Source organism: Cydia splendana, chromosome 9 (genome assembly GCF_910591565.1).
Source record: "Cydia splendana chromosome 9, ilCydSple1.2, whole genome shotgun sequence".
NCBI classification, from domain to species: domain Eukaryota; kingdom Metazoa; phylum Arthropoda; class Insecta; order Lepidoptera; family Tortricidae; genus Cydia; species Cydia splendana.
Genome location: NC_085968.1, coordinates 7387978 through 7413413, shown reverse-complemented (window position 1 = coordinate 7413413; position 25436 = coordinate 7387978). Strand labels below are relative to the sequence as shown.

The following is a 25436-nucleotide window of genomic DNA, read 5'->3' as shown; positions in this document are numbered from 1 at the left end:
CGCTAAACGAAGAGTATTGGACGTATACTTAATTACTTATGCTAATCTAAGCCGTGCAAAAGCAATCGTGCATTAGTCGGGAGATCAATTCTCGGGGTTGATCAAATGATATTGTTATAATTGAGTTCACAATTCTTCCAAATCGAGAATTGGACCTCAGGACATTTTAGAACACGTTACAAGTTTGTTAGTAGGTTCGTGTGACAGTGTAAATGTGAAAACGTGTGTTTCCCTAATTAATATCTGCATTAAGGTCTATTTTTTTACCTTTTTTAACGTGGACGAAACCTGCAGGTGACGTTGGCGCCGAAGAGTCAAATCCAGAATCGTTGGATCCCGTGGAAGTCCTGCCGTCAGCAGTGGTTTCACACTCGAAGAACTCTGTAGATTCCTCGCTGGTATCTGACTCGTCTGCATCCTCATCATCTGACGTATCTTCTTCTGAAGACGATGAAGATGAACTCGATGAATGAATTACTTGAGGACTCTTCTTTTGAAGAGGGCGAGGAGTAGCTATAAGAGGCCTAACTGCCAGTTCTTCTTTGACTGGCTTTCTGATCGGAACCTTTGTAATGTCTAGTGATGGTGATTGTCTTGGTTGTTCTTTTTCTTTGTTTATAGAATTATTTTCAGCCTTTAAACTCTCTTTTGCTTTTTGTTCTTCATTATTAACTGCAGTTTCTTCTTTTGGAATGTTTACAGATTCTATAATTACTGGTATTTGTAAAGGTGCCGCCTCAGAAGAAGGGCTCTCCACTGCCTTTTCAGTAACTGTTTTCGCTTCTGAATTAACCATTACCTCAACTGTTTTGTTTGTAGTCTCAGGTGACATACAACCCTCACTATCTGCATGTTCCACAGTTGATACTTTAGTGATAGTAGATGGTATTGACGACTCTACTTTTACGTTTATATGCAAGGGCACGTCCTCTTTTTTGCTATCAGTACTATTATTTTCCCCAGCTTGTTTCGCTTTGGGAGAGTCTTGTTTTTTAATTTCATTTAATTCTGCCTTTGTTTCAACATGCGGAGACATGATCACTTTTTTACTATGTAATGGAGAAGTTTTATCCTCCATCTCTGACGATTTTGGAGATTCTGCTTTCTTAACTTTAGAAGATTCTGCATTTGCTTCAATTTGTGAAATGGTTTTATCTTTTTTGCCGTGCACTGGACATATTTTTTCTTCAGTTTTAAATTCTTTTGGAGATTCCTGTTTGCTATCTTTTACTTTACTGCTATCCAGAACAGCGATATCTGTTTCCTTGGGCACCACTGGATTCATTGTATTTTCTGGAGCTTTGTCAAGTTTACTAATTTTGTCCTCACTTTTGGGCAACATCCTATTTTTGTTCATTTGCGGCACCTGATCAGTAACTTTAACTTCGTCAGGCTTTTTGACGTCGCTGTTATTTACTGCAATACTAGTTGCTGCATTTGGCTTTTCTTGTTTAACATTTAAGTTACCATCTGATATCAGGGGTCTATTCAAATCTTGATAGATTGTTTCACTGGCTTGTTTTGTTGAGATTTCTTTTACCTCTTTAGAACCTAATAACGAAGGATGTTGACTATCACTTTTTATTTCAGGATTCGTTAGCTGCATTTTACTATTAATATCGAATGAAGGCAACTCAGGTTCCTTGGGTAAAATCGATCCTCCTACTGTAACATCGCTAACATCAATATTTGTTGTATCTTGTTGCTTAGCGGTATTCTCAATATCCATTTCGTCTGATTTATTAGAGTCATTTACATTAGGTGACTCGATAAGATCTTCATTTGCACTTGATGCCTCGTCTTCTGGAAACCAAAATAGAGCTCTTCGATGTTTTTCTCTAGCATCTTCTATATTTTGTTTTCTGTTTATAAGGTAAACGGTCTCTCTTTTGCCTATTTTATCCCAGAAATTACCGTCGTCAGGTTCAGGCGAAGGAACATTTGTTTCCAGGTCGGTTTTTCTACGGATAGAAGACCGCATTCTACTTTTACGCAATGCATTAGTAATTGACCTATTCTCATTGTTGGGACATTCATCAAAACTAGAATCAACGCTACTACTAAATGAAATTTCTTTTTTCAAAGCACGAGGCTTTTCCTCAACAACGACTTCTCCAACTTTAAATTTTAAAGGACTATTTGGTGGAGATACTTCCACTGTTGCAGTTATTTTTGCTTTTAACTTGGGTTTTGGTTTGGTATTTTCATATTTTATCGATGATCTATTTTCTTCAATAGATGGTAAAGAACATAAAGCCTCCCTAGGGAATTCAGTAATAGAGTCGAGTCTACCACCTGAAGAAGACTTTTTTAAACTGCGTCTCTTTAATGAATGCCTAAGTTCTTTGGAATCTCTAGACTTTCTGAAGCGATCGTATAAGGAATTGTCAGATTTCGTCGTTTTTAAAGGGTTGCTTTGACCTTCTATAATTCCAACGGATTCCTCTGTCCCAACTTTGCTTAGATCTAAAGTTGCAGTACTTAAATTTTCATTTCTAATTAACGAGTCTAAGACGTTTGCTTGTTCGGCTAAGATCTCCACCGAACATCGTCTGGTGGGTGATCTACTCGTGTTAGAATGAGGTGCTAGTGGTGTACTTAAAGCGTGTTCCTGTTTATTTTTACTATCACTTGTTATTTCAATATCACTATCGTTATTATCTTTGACAATGAATTTTTCCATCAATTTGGTTCCTATAGTCTTTTTTTCTTTTTTTTCTTTGTATATTAAGTCTTCAGAAAGCTTTTCTCTCCATTTCCTTGATTCTGATGCATCTTTAACAGGAGCATTATCTACAACAGATTCACTTTTATCGCCTTCTTCGGAACTTGATTTCTGTGATCCGTCTAAAGGTTTGCGAGGCGAATCTCTGTCTTTTCTCTTAATTGTATGCAGCCGTACTACAGTGCGACCTCGTTTTATAGTACTCCTCAATTCTCCAGGAGAGGAATCTATGCCAGTTTCAGGCTTACCATCTATTCGTGGCATGAAGGGTCCATTTTCATTATCCGCAGTCGCATCTGCCTGAGGTGCAGGCGGGGGCGGACTTTCTGTCTTTGGTCGATATTTGTTCCTTGACACGTCAATATCAGCAGTGTTTATATTTATCGGTCGCGGAGTATAGCTGGAGGGAACGTAACTCCGTTTGTAACTAGCTATTCTTCTAGGACTGCTTACCCTTGAAGGACTTGATGTATTTCTTTCCGATATAGTGCTGAGAATAGGAGAGTAATTTCTTCCGCTGCTGGTGATCCACCTCGAGCTGACCTGAGGGCGGGTGTATCCTCCGAGCGAGGAATGGTTGCTGTAGCTAGATCCAGGATTGAGATATGATGCACTGTACGACGGTCCTATTGGTGTTTTCGATCCGTAACTGTAGGGGGCACTATAGGGAGACGATCCACTGTAATACATGTTCGATATGTGATCGGAGTAAAGTGGCATTTTGATGCGTCGCGGCGGGTGCGCGCTTCGCGTGGCGGCATGCGGGCTCGCTCGCGCGCAGACTGGCGGCCGGCCACGGCAGGCGCGGGCGCAGGCCCGCCCTCCCGCGCTCACGACCCCCGCCCGCCCAGACTCGCACAGGTGATTGATTGATGATTATTATGAAGACAATAATAGATCTTGTGACTTTTTCTACGATGTCGGAAGGAAGTTTTTAACGTTTCGTTGCTGGAGATAATTGTGTCAGTTATTCAAAATAATTTCGATTTTATGTTGGTGTTTTTGTTATGAAATATTTATATAATTTTTCTCATAAATATAGAAGTAGATTTTGTTTAGTTATATCGTGATTTGTAAACAGTAGACAGGTATTATATGTGTAAACGTCTATAAATTGTGGCCCATAAACTTCAAATAGTTTATCAATATAATAGTGTATTATGTTCTTCATCAACTCATCTACTCATTCTTATCTCTAGTAATTTTTACGACAACATAACAAGCCTTTTCGGTAGGTATCAATATGAAAAATATAGGCCATCAATTATCGTTAAACAAAGACATGATGGCGGTGATCATAACAAAATTATCCGTTTTATAAATGGAAAATGAACGGTTAAATGACATTAAGTACTTATGAAGGCTACTACTGCTAAGTAAGGTTACATTTAGGGGAGGTAGGGGACCATTGGGCAGTTCCCCTACCCCCCCTACAAATAAACGCGTAGAACTCAAGCAAAAAAATATGCAAGCTTCTGATTAATCTTTTAGCAATTAATCATCTACCTACAACAATGTTCAGTCCGTCAGTCCTTATTTAATCGTTAATTGATCTAAATAATTTTACTATGTACTTTAATAACCACTAATAGGTATAGGTGCGTCCTATGATACAAATAGTACAAGCAGGTACCTACTCGGAATGAGGCTAATAAGCGACTTCATTCTGAGGAGACAATCTAATTCATATCTTATCTTATCTTATACCTTTAAACGAGCAATTCTTGTATATATATTTATATATATATATATATATATATTTATATATATATATACACCGTGTTTTTATTGAATTCCGTTAACTTCGGGGTATGGTTAAGTACGTTTAAGAAAACTAAATGGCATAGTTAATTTTGAAAAAAAAATTTTTTTTTGCTTTTTTTTTTTCAGAAAAATTAATATTAAAAAGTAATTAAATGTAGCATATAGCGTTGTTGTAACACGGGCATTACATTTAACTAAACCAAACAATTGAAATCTGTGACATATCAATGTCAATTCGAACATCGATCGACCGAGATTTTACTTAAGTTTAGTAGCAAATGTATGAACTCATTCTAAACACTAATCAATATGTAAACCGGCCTTAAGGCAAGTGTACACGCTTGTAGAGGCCTTATAGGAAAAAAATAAAATATTGATTATCTTCGAAATGGAGTTAATTAGAATATCGTTGTCTTTGGGAAAGTTACTTGATTTAAGCTCAGGTATGCACCCTTGAAATTAACGGAAATCAAAAAAAAACACGGTGTATATATATTTCGGGGATTCTGGAAACGGCTCTAACGATTTCAATGAAATTTGCTATACTTATGGGGGTTTTCGGGGGCGACAAATCGATCTAGCTAGGTCTTATCTCTGGGAAAATGCGCATTTTTGAGTTTTTATATATTTTAATATAAACATGTAACATACTATAATGTTTACACTTGCTATGTTTTGGGATACGAGTATGTTATCTGAGCATGAGAACGCAATATCCGCACTGCTTTAAAAATAGCTATCGACAATTCGACATATTTTTCATTGGCTGTTTTAAATCTGAAATCAAAGAATAAAATGTTCTATAATAAGATTATATTGTTGAATCCGTTGCATCACTTCCTATTTGCGGCTGCTTAAACCAAGGTAGGTGTAGGTGTCAATCAAGGTAGGTTATTTATAGGTGGGCATTAAGTAGTCGCCCCCGTGTTGGAGCAAGGCCACCTCAAGTGTTTTCACGTGACGCTCTCTTGGGGAATGCAGTGGCATCCGTCAAGTGCATCGGTGTGGCTAACTTGAACAAGCAATTGGAATGTATGTATGATTCGTTTCAAATTGTGTTGTTAACTTGTTACCCAGCTTTGCGACAGTAAAACTATAATTTCCTTTACACTTGGATCAACTTTCCTTCACCTGGTTTCCCGTTGGAAACGACAACACACAATCCATTTGATAAAATGATTCAAATTTCATTCCATTTCAATTTATTTTCGCGTAAATTTCTTAGTAATATGATTTTCCTAAAATATTTTACTAGTATATCTATTTTCCATTTATATCAATTTTATTCAATATTATATTACATTTGATTGTGTGGTTGGTTACACCTTAAAATGTTTAATGCTTATAGCTCCTTTTATTAATTAAGTGACAAAATCAACTGAGACACTGAATGAAATTTCTGTTTATGCTGCCAAAATTTTATAAACATGCGTTTTCGTCGTGGCAATATAGTTCGTTGATGCATAAGCAAGTATAAAATTGATTCATTTCAACTAGCGTGTAAAAATATGAGTTTCGAAAGATTTCGCCTAGGCTAGACCCTACATAAAGAAAACAATCCGCGTTAATGTATGCCAGATGTATGCTGATAAATTGATGATATACGGACAGATTGTTTAATAGCACCAAGATCTTATCCTTGCGTTCGTTGTCTTGTGTGCTGATTATCATCTTTATTCTTAAAATGTACTAACAAATTCTTTACAACATCGAAGAATCAAATTTTATAGCATATTCCCGTTTTTTTCTTCCACGACCTTTACCGCTAAAAGTATATTAACATCTCATATGAACGTCTCAATGTCAAAACCATACTAAAACTTTCTGATTTATCGTCGCTACCGACACGACCTGTTTGCCCTTACGGTTAATTAGTTGCCGCCTACACTGATAAAGGTATTTTGAACGAAGATCATTATTTTCATAAGTATTAAAGTAATATTTTCTTGATTCTAGAATGTGTTTGAAATGTCTTTTACATTTTTGTGTCTTCTTTGCAAGAAAACATTTGAGGCAATATAATTATGTGAAATGTATTTTGGTTCAAATACAAAGCAACCGCTTTGTGGGCGTTCCTTGATTTTATTTTCTTATTTTAGTCGGTCTATCGTCCATGTTATTCAATGTGGAACAAATTAATGGGCCCTGGAGGGAAAGTACCTTAAAACCTTAACTTAGCTCATTTTACTGAACGGAAGCATTCTTTTAATTTCAAAATGGAGTAAAATTGCATTCAAAGATTTTTTAAATTTCGCTTGTTTCGCCCGGGAATCGAATCAACTAAAACAAAAACTTTCAAGCAAAAACGTCACTTTTGACACTGACATATCCGATCTATGTCGTATCTTTTGCAAAATTTTGACGTATCTTAAAGTTCGAATCAGGCCGTTAAAGGGCACAACAGATAAAAAAGGTCCTTTGTTGAGTGTAGTGCTACGAGGCTCTACTACGATGAGGCGCTACGATGTAGCGCTACGCCGTAGAACGTTATGTCGTAGCAGTTTACTTAAGCTTACGGGAGGCCTAATCAACCTTAAAAAATCGCATCTTATGAATTGCAGGTTTTTTTTTATACCACGACGGTAGCAAACTAGTGTGATGTCTGTGTCTAATGATAAGCAGCCATCGCAGTCTACGGACGCTAGCAAGTCAAGTGGACACACGGGTATTTCTGACCCTTCAAATTACAAGAAAAAACGGGAACAAAATAAAGGCTTATTGTGTAGGTATATTAGTACGATCGAGTATATAACATATTAGTACAATATTTTTAATAGTCGAATCAACTAACTTTTACAAAAAAATGTTTCACGAGTTTTCTCGATGTTATATTTTCTGAATATTTAATTGCCTGAAATATTGCATGTTAATATTGATAATGTAAAGTATACTTAAAATTAGTGCATAAAAATATTTGAGACCTTTTAGTGCAGCGGTCGGCAACCTTTTAGCAACCAAGGGATAGTAGCTACCGAAGTTGACGCCGGCCGCACTTTGTTAATATTTATGACTTTATCAGACATTGTCGTTTGTCAATATTACATACAAAATAGCCAGGAAGGCTCGCGGACCGCTTGCTGCCGACCGCTGTTTTAGTGCCATAAGTATAGGGTTTAGGGCTTCCAATACCGGGATCCCGGGATCCCGTCTGTTTAAACAGATTTTTCAATACCGGTATTTTTTTATGAAATACCGGGATCCCGGTCTATTAAAATGGTCAAATTCGGCTGTATCAAAAGATAACTTGCCAATTTAATTAAAGAAGATCATTTAATTGAAACAAGATCTGTGCATATGCGTTAGATAAATATTTGGTGATGAATTCTGATGTTCTGGATATATTAAGGGGCCACCCCACGCGAATGACCTTCGATCTGAATCCCTTAGTTTTCTAATGTTTTTTGTAGCTTATTATATTAACAACAACAGCTTGAAGCAATATATACTGCAAAACGTAATTCAAGACAAAAAAAAGTAAGAAAATGTTGCCACTTTTTACTAGCGCGTCTTGTATTAATGCAAAAATAAGTATATAAAAGTACTTTTTTAACTCGCAGGAGTAAAATTACTAATAAATAAATTATCTTAGCGTGATTATTTATCAAAAGGAATTTACTATTTTACAAACAAATTATTACAGCAACATTGTCTTACTTTTTTTGGTCTTGAATTACGTTTTGCAGTTTAGTATCCTATATTTACTTCAAAGTTCATTGCCTTCGAGATATTTGGCATCAAAGTTGAACAATTTTAGGCTTTAAACTGGTTTTCTGGCCATAACTTTTGTGTTAATTAGTTTAAAATGAAAACCCTGGACACGTTTCTCGAGAAGTCAAAGACGAACCCAAATATTTAGATTTCGTACATGTAATTGTAAGATTCTTCACTGCAAACTAGATACGAAAAAAGTGTTTTTTTTTCTATAATTTTATAATAATTAAATATAATTAGTTCTTAAAATTTTATCAAAAAGTAGAAAGATATTAATTGTAATGGCATACGAATTTTTGGTGCCAAAGAATATTTATTGGCTGATTATTAGGTTGAACTAAAAATGTGACTTGTGATGTCAACAAGGCGGATAAAATGATTGCCAACCTGGAGGGTTGACATAATTATTGCAGATGGCGATTATTGTTTAATATCCTAAGCTGGAACATACATATCTGGTGTAAAAGTGAGCCTTTAAAAAAAACTCTTCCGTCCCGGGATCCCGGTATTGATGAAGACAGTTTCGGTATTAATACCGGTATTGAAAGAAGTCCGGTATTTGGAAGCCCTAATAGGGTTACACACTTCTATTTATAGCAACTTTAAAATCAAGGTTTTATCTACACGACACCCATAATATGTAAATAATATACCGGGTGTGTCCTGTAACAAGAGCAAAAAATTAAACTGTAGGCTATACTTCTAAAACCGACCAACATTTGTTCAGCGACTTTTAAAAATGATGAAGAGTATATTTCATACAGTAAATTAAATATTGTCATCAGTGTAATTGACGTTGCTTGTCAGCTTGTCATTGTCACGCTTTAAACAAAACAAAATTCGCAATATATTGCGTCTTATAAAATGAAAAAACAAGTTATTTTTAAAAGTCGCTGAACAGATATTGTTCAGTTTGAGGAGTATAGCTTCCAGTTTATTTTTTTTACTCGTATTACAGGACACACCCGGTACATAGCGATGTGGCTCCCGGTCACGGTAGTAGCTACATCGGCATCGGTCTCTTTCTCCGTGCTTTCTCCAGTCGGTTTTGGTTTCCAGATTTGTACAATATTATGTATGGTTGATATTCCACCTGTACAATTTCTTGGTCCAATGTGCATTGCGTCTCACTTTAGCAAAATTTGAGACACAAATACACATTGGACAAAGAAATTGGACAGGTAGAATACCACCCCGTTACAATTTTCTACGGATCGTTTGATGCAGAGAGAGCCTCTCAAATCAGGCTACCACCGCTGGCCTTAGAGCATTTAATAACTGGAGTGGCCATTAAGAGCTTACCCCTCTGCCGAAAAACTTGCACAATTGTGCAAACTTTTGTATGGACTGGAATGGCTATTTGTACATTACGTACAAATCATGTAGAAATAGCAATAGGTACAATTGACGTCCCGTCCCCCGCAAAAATCAGCAGACTGTTTCGTAAAGAAAATGATAGCGATGACATCTCCAGTTACTAAATGCTCTAAGCCGCTGGCAGAACACAATGCACGCGTGATTTCTTGTCGCACGGAATAACTACGAGTACTTAAGCTACGGATTACATGTGCGGCGCAGGTGAAAATATGATTTGGATTTGATATTACGCAGTGAGTAGGTAGTCGTAGCAGTATTAACACTCATACTAATGTAGTATTAATTATGCGCTGTAAGGGCGCATGTAGGGATTCATAGAGACATGCGGCCGGTTACTGCACCCTCTAGGTCAATCTAGTCGTAGCGGACCCCCGCTCCACTGGATACTTGGGTTAGGGGGCGAGAGAGTGGGTTTGTGTGCGCGCAAATGCTTACCCACTTTAATATATTCACGCGCTGATGACTCCTGGCATGAATTCGGATAATGAGTGCATGTCCTACGGCGATGGAGACTGGTGGTGGGGATTGAACCGGTGAGTTTAATCCTTAGCTGGCTCTCTGCACGTAGGCGGTTGGGCGGTGATGGTCGCTCCGGAACTCAAGTGGGACGAGAAGTCTGGTTCGGCAGCTCGCCTGACGACAAAGCAGCCCTATTTAGGGATCGCACTGCTTTCCCCAATCCGGGGAGGGGCCTAGAAAAGGTGGCCTAAACAAAGCTCGTCTCTTCTTATCCCAGCCGGCTAACCGCGGTCGACTGGTCACCAATATCAGCGGTCGAAAGAAACAAATAAAAACTAATAAATTTTTCAATATTGCAGCTTGGAATGTAAGAACCCTATTAGATAACGACAACAATCAGTGTCCTGAAAGAAAAACTGCGCTCATAGCACGCGAGTTGGCCCGATACAACATCGATATTGCTGCGATCAGCGAGACACACCTAGCAGATAGCGGGGAGCTCTGTGAAGACCTGGGTGGATATACCTACTACTGGATAGGCAAGCCTGCTAATGAACGAGCTGCCAGTGGAGTCGGGTTTGCGATCAAGAACAGCATCGCCCGAACGCTATTGGAGCCCCCTAAAGGCATTAATGATAGGCTCATGACATTACGACTTCACTTAGCGCCCAGAAAGTATATCCACCTTGTGAGCGTGTACGCTCCCACCATGACAGCATCTGATGACGAGAAACTTGCGTTCATCGAAGGTTTACGTGCAGTTTTGCAGAGTATTCCGCCTTGTGACAAACTGATTTTGCTCGGGGACTTTAATGCGCGTGTTGGTACAGAGCACATTGCCTGGAGGGACGTGCTTGGAAAACATGGGGTTGGTAAGTGCAACTCCAATGGTGTTGCCCTACTCACTCTATGTTCGGAATTTAATCTAAGCATAACGAATACCTTCTTTAGGCAATGTGATAAGTACAAAACATCTTGGATGCATCCACGCTCTGGGCATTGGCATCTCATTGACTACATTATTGTTCGCAAACGTGACATAAGCGACGTTCTCATTACAAGAGCAATGCGTGGTGCTCAGGGCTGGACCGACCATCGACTGATAAGGTCCAAGATGAGGCTGAAGTACAAGCTGCCGCGCAGAGCAAACCATAAGATCCCGTCACTCCTAGATTCTGCAAAGCTTATTTACAATGAAGAAATGCGGCGCAAGTTGGACGTCGAGTTCGATGCGGCGATGTCCCATACCGTCAACACTCCTTCAGTGGATATCAAGTGGAGTACCTACGCGCAGACTCTTTACGAGGTGTCTCTACAAACTTTAGGTAGACCGCAAAAGAAAAACCAGGACTGGTTCGATGAATCTGATGCGGATATACGGCAGCTAGTGGAGAGATCTCGGCGCGCTTTAAGGGATGTCGTCGACGTGGCGCAGCGTAGCATCATACAGCAGGAACTAAAGGCGAAGATCCGGACGCTGAAAAATAACTGGTGGCAAAGCAAAGCGAAGGAATTGCAGTGGCTGGCAGATACCAGCCAAACTGCAAGGTTCTTCGAAGGCCTAAAGTCCGTATATGGACCTCGTCGTAAGAAAGTTGCCCCAGTCTACTCGCGTGACAAAGAGAGGAGGCTGACAGACCCCAAGGAGGTCCTCCTACGATGGGCTGAGCACTTTAACGAAGTCTTAAATCCCGGCAGCCAAGGAGTAGATCTATCCTATGTCAGCTCGCTTGAAAACCTGCCAACTGCGCCAAACTTGGATGACCCGCCGTCGTTTGCAGAATTCATTGCTGCGATAAACCGCTTAAAGAACAGTAAAACCCCGGGGTCTGATAGCCTACCATCGGAGATCTTCAAGTATGGCGGACTGAGTATCAAGTCAAGGCTATTTGACCTCATAAGTTACATTTGGGATGTCGAGGTAATACCACAGGATTGGAAGGATGCTACTATCACCAAGCTCTACAAGGGAAAAGGGGACCTCTCAGATTGTGGCTCATTCAGAGGCATTGCCTTGCTTTCTGTGGCAGGTAAAATACTTGCCCATATTATCAATAAGCGGCTTAACACACTTGCCGAAAGTTTCCTTCCTGAATCCCAGTGTGGTTTCCGAGCAAATAGAGGTACGGTCGATGCTATCTTCGTCGTCAAACAAATGCAGGAAAAAAGTCTTGAGCAACATCGTGACCTCTATTTATGTTTTGTGGACCTCGAAAAGGCCTTTGACCGTGTGCCCAGAGCGGCTTTGTGGACAGTATTAGAAAAGTGTGGTTGTTCTGTGAAGTTTATCAACTTGGTGCGCCAATTTCACGAGGGTATGACTGCTCGCGTACGTCACGAAAGCGCCTTCACAGAAGAATTTCCAGTCACAAGCGGCGTTAAACAGGGTTGTGTCATGGCTCCGTCCCTATTTGCCATCTATTTCTCGGCGGTAATGAATGATGCACTTCAAAGGTGCAACAACCAGATCTCGGTGAATTTTCGCACGGATAAAAGTATTTTTGACCTTTCACGTCTCAAGGCTAAGAGCAAATTACAGTGTGTCTCGGTCACAGAGATCCTATACGCTGACGATGTCTGTCTTATGGCTGATAGCATGGAAGACCTACAGAGTTATCTGGACAATTTAGACGAATCATGTCGCAAGTTTGGCCTAGTAATCAGTGCATCGAAAACTCAGATTGTCAAACAACCTGCAAGAGGGAAATCTGCGAACGATGCTACTGCTTATTTAAGGGGCAAAGCACTGGACGAAGTGGGTACATTTAGGTATCTAGGTAGTCTATTGCGGAGTGACAATCGTCTCGAGTCTGATATTTCATCTAGGATTGCCAAAGCTGCTGCAGCCTTTGGCGGTCTGAATCAACGAGTTTGGAAATCGCACGATCTTAGCCTCCACACAAAGCTTGCCGTCTATAGAGCAATTATTCTACCTCTGTTGCTCTATGCTTCGGAGACATGGTGTCTATACAAGGGGGACATAAAACGTCTAGACATATTCCATTTACGATGTCTCCGAGCAATACTGCGGTTGAAGTGGCAGGATCGTGTTCCGAACTCGGAGGTTCTTCGCCGGACGGGCATGCCGGGTATGGAATGTCTGCTCATAAAAGGCCAATTGCGTTGGTGTGGACACCTTGTACGTATGGCACCATCGAGACTGCCCAAAGTAGTATTTTACTCTGAGCTAGCCTCAGGTAAACGCAAGGCTGGTGGGCAGTACCTGCGCTACAGGGATGTCTTAAAACGCCACCTTTTGGCCACCGGCATATCATGCGAGTCGTGGGAGGAGCTTGCATCTCGGAGATCGGACTGGCGAACTGCTGTCAATACGGGACTTGATAACTTCGAACACACCCGACTTGAAGATCTTGACGCCAAACGCCAGCTCCGAAAAACTCGGCCCAAGCCCTCCTACAATTACACATACAACGCGTCTGGGCAGCTTTACTGTGTTTTGTGTTGCCGCACTTTCAAGGCCAAATTTGGATTTGCGAGCCACGCTCGCGCCCACGCACGTAATAGTTAAGAGTGTTAAGACCCTTTTTGATTTGTCAGGATGTCGCCATCGACGGATACGTCTGGGAGGACATCATAGTAGCATCAGTAGTATCGCACTCATACCATGTACCTACATGTAATAGGGAGGTACTTTTAGACTAATAAAAAAAACCTTTGCTGCTCTTGTTAGAACGTAGTAGCCAATAATCATGCTACCTACGTACTTGTAGCACATGCCCAAAGAACATTCATAGCGCTTTATTCCGTAAAAGAGTTATTTAACCTTTTGAACGCCAGAAGGCGAAGGAATATGCCTTGCAAGCGAAATTGAATTCTACGGAATCCCGCGTGAGTCCCTATTGCATTGGCGAAGCTGATATGACGGCTGTAGCCGTCGTTGACGTCCTTGGCAAGACTTTCCGATGACGGCCACAGCCGACTGTGGCTGTCAAAAGGTTAACAGCACTATTCCTTTGACCAAGACAGTACATTATACAGTTAACATTTTTTCGTGCTTGGTGACCGCAATTTAAGTCTAGATATCCAGGCCAAGCAATGGTATTTAATATTCGGTTTTTGTTAGGAACATTGACCAGCTACATTACTCATGCTACAATTAGTATACAACAACATTAAATTTGCTCTACAGAAAATCGAATCGAAAATACCAAAAGTTAATCTCGATACGTTTCGTTTAAACGTTAAATTAAAAGCGCAAAACTTTAATTACATTAATGCGGTCACCACACCCGACTGCCCAATCGCATGCGCAAAAGCTAGCCGTAATACTACGTTCTGAATGTACAATCACCAGACTGGATTCTTATGCCATTTAGGATTCTTGCTAAATTGGAAATTCTGAGGTATTTGGAGGTAAATCTGAGGTAAATATTATAAACAACCAATTTAGCTAGGACCCTAAATGGCGCAACAATCGCGGAGAATAATGGTGCCAACCACAAATAAACCGATTAAAGTTTTCACTATAACCGAACGATCACAGATGTTCGATTCTGATTCGATCAATCGATTTTTTCGCTGGCAAATTAATCTTGGAATATGTAGTTAGAACATTGAAAATAAGCGATTAACCTTTTCGACGCCGTGTCAAACACAAAAGCTGTCACGCGGACGCCACGTCACCGAAGTGTCAATACTGAAATTGAACTTTATGTATATGCACGTAGGTCTATGTTGCTCTGTGGTCTGTGACCGATTAATCAGTCTTTGGCGTTGAACCTGCGGTGCGTATATATCGGTCATTGGCGTCCAAAAGGTTAACCGATAACCGACATGGTAAAAATAAATATTAACAGATCGATTTGTAGTAGGTACCTACGCAATCGATTACAAACACTATTGTCGCCCACCACCCATATAGGCATTGGAAAACAAGTTTGAATTTTGATTTTTTTGCGCTAGAATACGGTAAACAAATGTATAAGCTCTCCAATGGTTGTTACTGCCGTTATGCGTGGGGAAATATTATCATAGTTGGTACAATCCCAAGGCCATCTTCAAATTGGATGCGGATCCGCCCGCCGTTCCAGTGTGCATGCGGGACATCGCTACATAGCGCTATCTAGATCACCAGGGCTGCCAGATCGTAGAATTGAATACGAAATTCGTATAATCGATTTTTTTTCGTATCTATTACGTATAGTTGGTCAATCGGTATAATTGGATACGAAAAAAAAACCGATGTCAAACTACTGACAATGCTTTAAAAAAAACAGTGTGCCAAATACTACTTAAATACACGTCAACGTGGGCTATAACCGCGAAAATCCAAGTCTCAACACGCGAGCATCTTTCTCTGTCACTCTTATTACGTCTTCATTGGAGTAAAAGAGAAAGATCCCCGCAATTTGGGGGCTTAACACGAAAACCGAAATTCGCCAGATTTTGAAATTAATCTTTTTTTTAAATTTTGTTTTCATATAATGCCATCGAATTTCATATAATTGCGGGCGCTGGATCGTATAAACAAGATTTATGAACTGGCAGCCCTGTGGATCACACACCGGAGCGGCGTGCGAATCCGCATCAATGTGGTCACCGCGTTTGTCGGCAGTGCAGTGTCATTACGGCATTACCTTCGCACTTGAGCCCCTGTTTGATGAACCCATAGAGCAGGTTCCCACAGTGGTCGCAGAAGGTCGGCGACATGAACTGGTGAGGTCGAAACCGGTGAGGTACGTCGACTTTGAAGCGCTCGCGCAGGTACTGGAACAAGTAGATAATGTTTTACCCAAATCATTAGTTTATGATTTAAAGCGGGGTCAATATTCTGCTGTACAAATTAAGTATAGTTCTACCATTTATCTCAATCCGTTGTAAACCATAATAACTTGTTAACAACCGCCTCCGTTAAGTGGTAGACCTGCTACGCCGTAGTATTTAATAATATGGGTTGTAGTAGCGACTTTCGAACTTTAAAATCTAATCTTGATTCTAATTCCACTCGACATAACTAATAGCTACTCGCCAATATACAAAAGCGAGTGAAGAGTACTGAGATTGACGGGTTAATTACGTCAACCACCTAGCAAAATTGTAAACAATGAAAAATCCAGGAAATTACAGCATTAAACTACTAAAATAACCCTAAAACTATATAGGATAGTAGGAAAAACCTAAAGGTACGTATTGAGGTGGCGTAGGGCCGCATTGCATGTAGGAACTCACAGAAATTGTAACACAAAGTAAGCCAGTCAGAGGTCCCAGTCTTCCCATGCAACAGGAGGGTTCATGAGGGGTTTTAAGCGCCCCTCGTAACGTTATTGCTTGAATTTCAGATGCAGATCGAGAGGAATTGTAATTTGATCAGAGCCAAAGCATATTAGAATGCTCGGATTTGGATAGCCAATTGTTCGTTAAACCGTGGAAGAGAAGGAGGTAAAACCAAGGTAAATACAACAAGGTAAATGCTACAAGATATACTAATGCATTGATTGCCGGGAACCCGCCAAGCGGGTTCTCTGTTCGTAGTCGCTTTCCTTTGTAAAGCCGGAAAAAGCTGGGATCGGCTACGAGCGTAGCGCTATGAAAACGTTGGCAGTGAATGTGTTAAGTGTTCGACATTGATATAATACGATCGGTCGCGCTAATTAGTGCGCGCGAAATGCTCTACGAGTCGTTTCAACTTCAACGTCGTATCATAACAAAAATAGGGTTCTCACCACAGTTAGATGGTGGCTGAGCGAACCAAACCCCAGCACCTTGTGCAATGGAATCTATTGTGCGCGGCAGCTTGGCACGCCGCGCAGCGGCAGCCCTAATTGCCGTTCCCCCAATCAAACAAACAACTCTTGTTTCAGGCATCGAGGGTTCTCACCACAGTAGAAGCCGAGTGCGCAGACGAGCCCGTACATTTCCCCAGCAGCTTGCAATGACACCGCTTGTGTACCGCAGTTTGGCACACCGCACAGCGGTAGCCCTGCTTGCCGAAGCCCCATAGGAACTCCTTGCAGAAAGCGCAGAAGGTCGGCTGCCTGAAGAACTTGGCCACGAATCGATGCCCGTTCACTTCGTGCACCCTGGAAAAGAGATTGGAGGTATGTTTAGACGTGTATATTCATTTGTTGTCTAGATGTAATTTGTCGATACTACCGGTGACCAGAGAGCTGGCAGCCTTCTCTCGCAGCGCATTAGTATTGCCATTCAGCGACGGAATGCTGCCAGCATCTTTGGCACGATGCCGCGGTGGGCCTTTTTTAGATTTATTTTAATTTATATTAGTTTAGTTTTTGATTTTATTGATGTTAATAAAGTTGCATTTATACGGTTTGAAGAAATTAAAAAATGTTTTAAAACTGTAATTAATTTTAAACGTTTTCAATGTAACACTCTAGATGTGCGCTAAATGCTTAACACTGTGTGTAAGTATATTGATTCGGTTAAGTTGTGTTCTAATGTATGGGGAAGACAAACAATTATTTCTTTTTCTCCAATATGCTCGGAAATGTTCACCTTATTGTAGCAAAAATAGTACGCGAAGTTCTTCGTTATTGTCAAACTCTAATAAAAAAAATCAAACTATCGCTGTCCTGTTCTAGCGGACGGGAAGTAAAAAACACTACAGTAATAACTTATTACTGTAGTGTTTTATACTTTTTAAAAATAAAAACGCAAACAGCCAATTATTATAACCGCGAGCCGCGTCTACACGTCCCGATCAGCTATCATTTCAAGCTATTGGATAGAGTGAGATAATAAGATAAACGACCTTACTTGTCTCGTTCTTACAAGACCGTTGTGCTCGTGTATGATCGTGCGAATACTGCTTAATAAAATCAAAGATTATTTTTATATTTTTTTAAGGATCTCATCGGTGTTCATAAAGCTTATATAGTTTGTCAAAGGACTTTCTCATTTCAATCATAGACAAAGAGAATCATACTATCTTTGTCTTACACTAGTACTAGCACCCAAAAGAAAAGGATGGGTATAGTTGTCCTGGTTCTTACTGACTGACAAATTAGTTTGACCAACTATATTGCACAATTATATTGAATGAACGAATATTGAATGGTACTGAATGGCAGAATAAGTTTGTGCATTTAACTTTTAAAAATGTATTAAAGAGGGAAATAGTTTTTGACTTGACATTTTGATGTGAAGGTTCGATTTGAGTGATGCTTCATGCTTAAATAATTATTTTACCTTATTTCCTCGCATGTTTGGAGAAAAGCACTATATATGCCTCGGCAGGAATAGCAATTCGTGGATTCGTCTTCTTTGTCGGACTCCGCTTCGCGTCGTCCGACAAAATCGAAACTCATCCACGAATTGCCCTTTCCCGGCCTCTGCAATAATGTACTATTATTGACACTTTTTTCCTATATTAAATACTTTTCCCAAAAAATTAAAAAAACTGTGAACCGGGACATATTTCATGCAAAAAGGGGGGGTTGCGGCAGGGGGAGGGAAGAGGACGCTAGCGTGCATAAAGCACCATACCCAAAGGTATCATACTACATTCATAAAAGGCTGGCTATAATTAGTTTTTCAAAAAACAATTTGACCGAATCATATAATATAAAGTCAGAAGGAAAAAAAAATGGATTGAATACATTTTTATTAATGTAACGTTACAAGTTTATTATTATTGCATTAATTTGCTTTAATGCCCGCTTTAGATACAGAACAAGGCAAATAAGATTCACAGCAAAATTATGGCACTTGGTTGTTATATTATAGTAAATGAAATTATAGAAAACGAGGGTATCCCATTATCGTGATCTATGCAAAAATTACTTTTATTTCGGTTGGTAATTTACTTACTTAATAAAATAAGAAACGAGATATATTATTTCATCTTCGGCATTTGGCAATAGTTTGAAGACTTTGAAGTGTCCACGATGTGGCTTAATTTTACTTCGGTTTCCCGCTATTATTTCTTTGTCTGGTAACTGACGTGTTCTTTGCGTGACTAAGATACGCGGAACACCCTTTAAATATTCGTCTGATTCCCGTAACTCATTAGCAGCACAACATTTTCCCTATTTACGTTCTATTCTTGAGTCATATATTTGTATTGAGTGTTTTAAGTGACAAGCTCCCACGTGCTTTGATCTATGGAATGTCAGGGTTGGAGCCAAGAATTCTGACGTGAGACACCAGGTAACTAGGATCGAGGGGGCGGCGCCGGTCGGTACGGTAAACAAGCAGGCGCAACACCTACTTATCAAATGTTAATTGAGTTGTTAAATTATATGTATATGTTGAATTATAGGTAAAGCACACAATTAGGTACTACAAGAGAATTCAAATCCTATATTTAAAGCCCATCGACGTGCACACTAGCGCCACAGCTAAATAATCGTGATTATTTAAATTTAACGAAAGATATTCAAAAAAGGAGGCCGCTACGTACTGTATTGTGAATTTAAGTATCTTTTGAATACATATTATCAAACTACTTTTTATGTTGCTGGTTTCATCGATCTAGGAACTCAAAACAAAAACGGCCGTTTTAACTTTGGACGCATAGATTGACGAATCTAGCAACATAAAAACTAGTTTGATGTATTCAAAAGGTACTTAAATACACAATACAGTACTTAGCGGCCTCCTTTTTTCAATATCTTTCGTTAAATTTAAATAATCACGATTATTTACCTGTGGCGCTAGTGTGCACGTTGATGGGCTCTTAATTACATCCTAAATCATAAAATAGTAATCTGTTGTTCTACTCACTGTGAGCAACTCATGCAGGAATTAACTACTCCTCCTCAAACACAATATGCCTTTGACGTCAACACATCGCACTCTCGGAATGTCATCTTTCAGAAGACTCGACTTCTACTGGATTGATTTCCTATACCTACCTAATTGGCTTTGTTTTATCTAAGTACATAGGTAGTTTTATGTAAGCATTGGGAGATCATAGTACCTATATAAGTACTTAGGCATGTAATAACAGCAACACTTGACTGACCATGACCATCGGAGGATCTTATATCTTTGCAATAAAGTCTACAAATTGTCGGTTAACAGTTTAGGTACCGATTTATGTTTAGTTGTAAACTGAAATAGATATCATATACGAAAGAAAAAGTGACAGGCCTGCTAGTCTAGTCGACAAGTTCAAAATGGTGAAGAATTACTGCTCCTGAAAATACGTGTGATACTGATACCTCATTGGATTTGTAATTATATGTCTAGGTAAATGTATTCAAAGCGTTTATTAGCACATACATAAAAAATTGCAAATGTTGTTTAAAAAAAATACATATATGGTAAGTATTTAGTTTTTGGCCAATATCTCATGCATAAACGATTAACATTTAAGTCATTAAAACAAAAGATTTCTATAGAGGAGGAAATTTTCAAATAAAAAAATATTACTTAAAGCTGACCACTGACTAACAGTCCGCCGGACGATATCGGCCGGTCAGTTGTTCGGAACTGTCAAATTTTTGTTCTAACTGACAGGCCGATATCGTCCGGCGGCCTGTTAGTCAGTGGTCTGCTTAACTCTAGGGTCTCTATAATTATAAATAACAGAGTTAGAGCTCCTAGAGTTGGCAATTTATTATGGCTGCTATTTAACTGATCACCAGATTTAGTAAAAATTAATACCAAAAAAATCTATTTTACCACCCTAAAATCATGAATGATCACCAAAATTATAACACCATTTTAATGTGAAATGATTACCAATTTTATTACATTTTACTATCCTTTTAAAGGAAATGACACCAAAATAATCATTATTAACCCAAAAATAGTCAATGATTACCAAATTTCAATCCCCATTTTAATGTGAAATGATAACCAATTTTTTACATCTTGCTATCCTATTAAAGAAAATGACACCAAAATAATCATTGTAAACCCAAAAATAGTAAATGACCACCAAAATTAGAACTCCATTTTAATGTAAAATGATAACCAAATTTTTAAATCTTGCTATCCTATTAAAGCAAATGGCTCCAAAATAATCATTGTCAACGCAAAAATAGTAAATGATCACAAAATTGTAACCACATTTTAATTAAAAATGTGCAAACATTTAATATATCGTTATCCTATTAAATTAATTAATCCACTTCGTCACCTTTTTCTAGTAGCATTATATTTCTGTAACAGTCGCAGTTCTAACCTAACCTAACCCACTTTTCTAGTAGCATTTTGTTTCTGTAAGGGTCGCAGTTCAAACCTAACCTAACCCACTTTTCTAGTAGCATTTCTTTTCTGCAAGGGTCGCAGTTCAAACCTAACCTAACCCACTTTTCTAGTAGCATTTCGTTTCTGTATGGGTCGCAGTTCAAACCTAACCCACTTTTCTAGTAGCATTTCTTTTCTGTAAGGGTCGCAGTTCAAACCTAACCTAACCCACTTTTCTAGTAGCGTTTCGTATCTGTATGGGTAGCAGTTGAAACTTAACCTAACCTACTTTTCTAGTACCATTTCGTTTCTGTAAGGGTCGCAGTGCTAACCTAACCTAACCCACTTAACTGATAGCAGTTTAACTTACTTTTCTAGTAGCATAACGAAATGCTACTAGGAAAAGTAGATTAGGTTAGGTAGGTATGCGGTGCGGGCTACTGGGGGTTGAGCGGGAGGGGCTAGTAATTTTGGCATCAGTTTACTTTATTTGGTAATATGTATAAATTTTTTGGTAATCATAGTGGTTTATTTAGGTGAAAATATCGCATTAATTTGGTCTTCAAGATTTGGTGATCATTAATGATTTTTGGTGATCATTCAATATATTTCATCATTCTGATCTGATCATTCAAGTGCAGTCGTAATTAAAGTGGTGGTACTTTTGTATTTTTAGGCCTTATTTTTTTGGTGTTCAGTAATTTTTTTTGGTAAGCATGAGTTTTTTATTTAGGGTACCAATGTATTTTTTGGTGGTCATTATATTTGTAGCCATTTATTATTGGAAATTTCCTCCTCCCTAGGGGGAACTTTTGTTTTAATTTTTTAAATAATAGTTTATATGAGATATTCAGATATTGACCAAACACGAAAAAAGATAGGTATTTTTTATTTTGTAACTTTTGCAATTTTTATATGCTAATAAACGCTTCGAATAAATTTTTCTAGATATAATTCCAAATCAATTGAGTGAAATGAGTAATTTTAACTTGTCGACTAGACTATGCAGTGCCCATGGCAGGAATCGAACCAGCGTCCTGTGCACTCGCGACAGATGGCTAAAACTGCTCGGCCACCCGGAAAACAGCGGCATCGGTTGAATTTTCTCGAGTCAGTCATATGCAACTCCTTTGCTTACACCGACCTCTACTTTTTTTTTCTTTCGTATAACATCTATTTCAGTTTATAATTTATTTACTAGTGTTTATACTTGAATTAACTCACGTTCAAATTTTATCTCAGAAATAATTGAATTTGTTTCCTTGTTTAGTATATTTAGATGGTTCCTAATGTTGCGCGCATATAACATCGTAATTAGCATTATAAGATCAATGAACCGGGGCGCGGCGGAACGGGCGCGAGCGTCTCGCGTCGCGCTCGTAAACGAAATGCTTATTAGTTATGCGCGAATATTTTCATCCCAATTTACGCTCGTTTAAGCGCCAGTTCCGTCCAGATAGTGCTTTCGAAATATATTTTATCGCGGCCGTAAAGAGATCATTACCGCATCAAATTAGAGTTTCTGGTAGGTATAATCACGGACTAGTGGTATAATACATAATCTATTTTTGGGTTTCGAATAAGTCGAATAACACAGAAATCTCTCTAGGTAGCAATCTGCCCACTTACGTACTATTTACTTACAGTTAATTGTTGACTAAATAAAAAATACAGACGGAATAACGATTAGATAATATCTATCATAATATATTATTACGATAATAAGTCAGCTTTAAGAATAACGGATCAGAACTACGCGTCAAAAGTATCTATAATTTTGTAATAACTTAACAATAAAGAATATGCCTCTGTATGTACCTAATACTCGTACTCGTAGAAAAATTTGACTGTAACAGTTACTTTTGGACGCGAACTATAAAAATAAGTATTTGTATTCGAGGGTGATGGCAGATACTTTTGGTGCTGACTGATGCTGACTGTACGAATGCGTACTTATTAGGTATTAGGATAGCTGTAGGTACTTACAAGACCAGGAACGTTTTTAATTTATAAATTATTGAATGACTGGAAGTGCTTACTTATTGTGTTTGATGGCGCCTCGTCGCTGCGTGATGCACTTGCCGCGGGAGAACCGCTGCCCCGCGCCCCCGTCCGCGCCCTCGCCCCAGCCTCCGCCACCCAACCACTGAAATTTTAACGATGTGCTTTTAATTTTCATTGTATCTTTAGTAACTTGAGCAATGGAAGAAGGATATTATCTGAGCTCAATCAACTAAGAACTGTTTGTAGCTTCTGCCCGCAACTTGTCAATCAGGCCTATTCGGATTTCGAGATAATCACAAGACCTAGAGACGATTTAGAGATCAACTTGAGCCGTCTGGGCCCGATTCGGATTTTGAAATAGACATCTATTAGACATCTTTTAGACATCACCAAGATACGATAACGATATGTTTAAGATCTAACCTGTCAAATTTGACATTTGCGCGATTCTGGAGATACTGTTGAACGATTTCCACAGGATATGACTTAGAGATCCAATTCACATCTAATAGATATTTTACTCTATCTAACGTAAAAGTGACATTGGTTGCCCGAATTGCGCTGCAAAAGAGAACTAGTTGATATCTAAACTATAACGTATCTAGAATGGATCTAGTACGTGTCGTCTCTTGTGAATATCTTGAAGTTCGAATACGGCAGAGTGACAGTTGCGTTTCGATCGCTACGGAGCGTAAGCGGTTGGCTACGCGGCCAGGCCGCGTAGCCAAGATGCCAATCGCTTACGCTCCGTAGCGATCGAAACGCAACTGTCACTGTCACACTAATATGCAAGAGTGATAGAGAGACATAAAGCTTTTCGTTGTCGAAGCGATAGCGATTGTAACCTTGGCTAGGCCGGCAGATCCTATTTCGGAACTAATAACTTTTGCATTTTACTTTTGCTATAGGGATAATACTTACCCGTACCTACACCTGGCGGCTTAGCACGGTCGCGTTTTTATCCCTTGTCACCATGCCTGTCACGTTCTAACAAGTATGTAAGTGCGAAAGGGACGCGCATAGTGATAGTCGATAAAAATTGCAGAAGGGAGTCTAGATATTTGGCGCGACTTTTCCTTAGCAAATTTGCAGTAAGCAGCTACACGCTGTCACATCACAACACCTACTTACAATGTTGCAGATATACATTGGCACATACTGAATCGAAAATGGTATTCAAGACACTAGTGCAGTTTTGTCTACTTTGAACTCTGAGGAGTTGACAATGACAAAATTATTAAAATTGTACCTTTAACTTCATTGTCAAGAAAAGCGTTGATGGTATAGTAATTATAACCGCCACCACCGAAAGTAATCCATCCCTTGCTGGACAAAGGGAGCCTAAGGTTATCTGCAATACTTGCTTGTGCGCTGCCTGCATCCAATAATTTCCTGAGTGATTGACTGACAAAGTCTATCCGTTTTCATTATCCTTGAGTATACTTTCAGTTCAACAATTTCATTTGCGATTGGTCTAAATCACGTACCTACTCGTAACAGCCATAAGAAATGCCTTGCGAGTAATAATGATGCCCATAAATAAGCTAAACGAGATTGTTCTTTTTAGTGTGTTTACTGCGTACAATCGGATCGCGTATCAATCAACACTTATCACATTTACTTGAGCGATTGCCAACAATTTATAGTCACGTTGACGAATCAAAGCGGTCAGCAATATCCCAGACCATCAATTACGATTTAGGGCAAGATATAAACGGTAATAGTATATTGTTATGAGGCTAAGTAAAGAAAAAATATTCCTGCGCACTACTTCAATAGCTCTACAATACGCCGACCCACTTATCGGCAAACTGTAGAGCAAGTAAATAAATGACGTAGTGCGCTTTGTATATGTAAATATAAACAGTTGAAATCGTTGAACTAATTCAGATTCCGCTCCGCTCGCAACCGAACTCGACGCTACGCATGCTTTATGTGGAACACGGGCTGCATTAAAGCGTGCATTCAGCAAGATCGCCGTAAAACGTTCGAAGCCAAGAATTCGAGACGCTCGGGTCGGCGTGAAATGAGAAATTTGTTCAACGTACCCGAAACCACGACGACATCTAGCGACCGCAGCGCGCACTCGGTGCATCGCCAAATCCCGTCGTCACTCGTTAGGCAGAAAAGCCATCGCCAAATAAAATGGCCGTACTCGCGCCCTTTCAGCTGAAGACTCGCTAGTAATACCATATTGTCATAGAAAGCGACTCAAGGTTTTTATGAATTCTCTGGCATGGATCCGGGATTACAGCTCTGAATTATACAGTACTTATAGTGC

The 25436-nt window shown here is 39.3% G+C and overlaps 1 protein-coding gene and 1 long non-coding RNA gene across 7 annotated transcripts in view; both read right to left on the bottom strand.

The window, feature by feature from the left end:
- Positions 1-25436, bottom strand: part of LOC134793469 (putative protein kinase C delta type homolog) — a 53123-nt gene that overhangs the window by 23688 nt on the left and 3999 nt on the right. For 2 of the 6 annotated variants that reach the window (XM_063765049.1, XM_063765051.1), the window contains exons 2-4: positions 23191-23297; positions 16875-17076; positions 15634-15763 (exon numbers count right to left, since the gene is read on the bottom strand). In XM_063765049.1, the coding sequence (XP_063621119.1) occupies positions 15634-15763; positions 16875-17076; positions 23191-23297 (439 nt within the window). Of the gene's footprint in view, positions 1-267; positions 3567-15633; positions 15764-16874; positions 17077-19738; positions 19850-23190; positions 23298-25436 lie in introns of those variants that run through there. The other 4 variants (XM_063765050.1, XM_063765046.1, XM_063765048.1 and 1 more) reach the window with 4 other exon arrangements.
- Positions 17862-18384, bottom strand: LOC134793472 (uncharacterized). Its single transcript, XR_010144551.1, has 2 exons — positions 18307-18384; positions 17862-18272 (listed from the first exon to the last, which is right to left on the bottom strand). It is a non-coding gene; the product is annotated as an uncharacterized LOC134793472 (long non-coding RNA).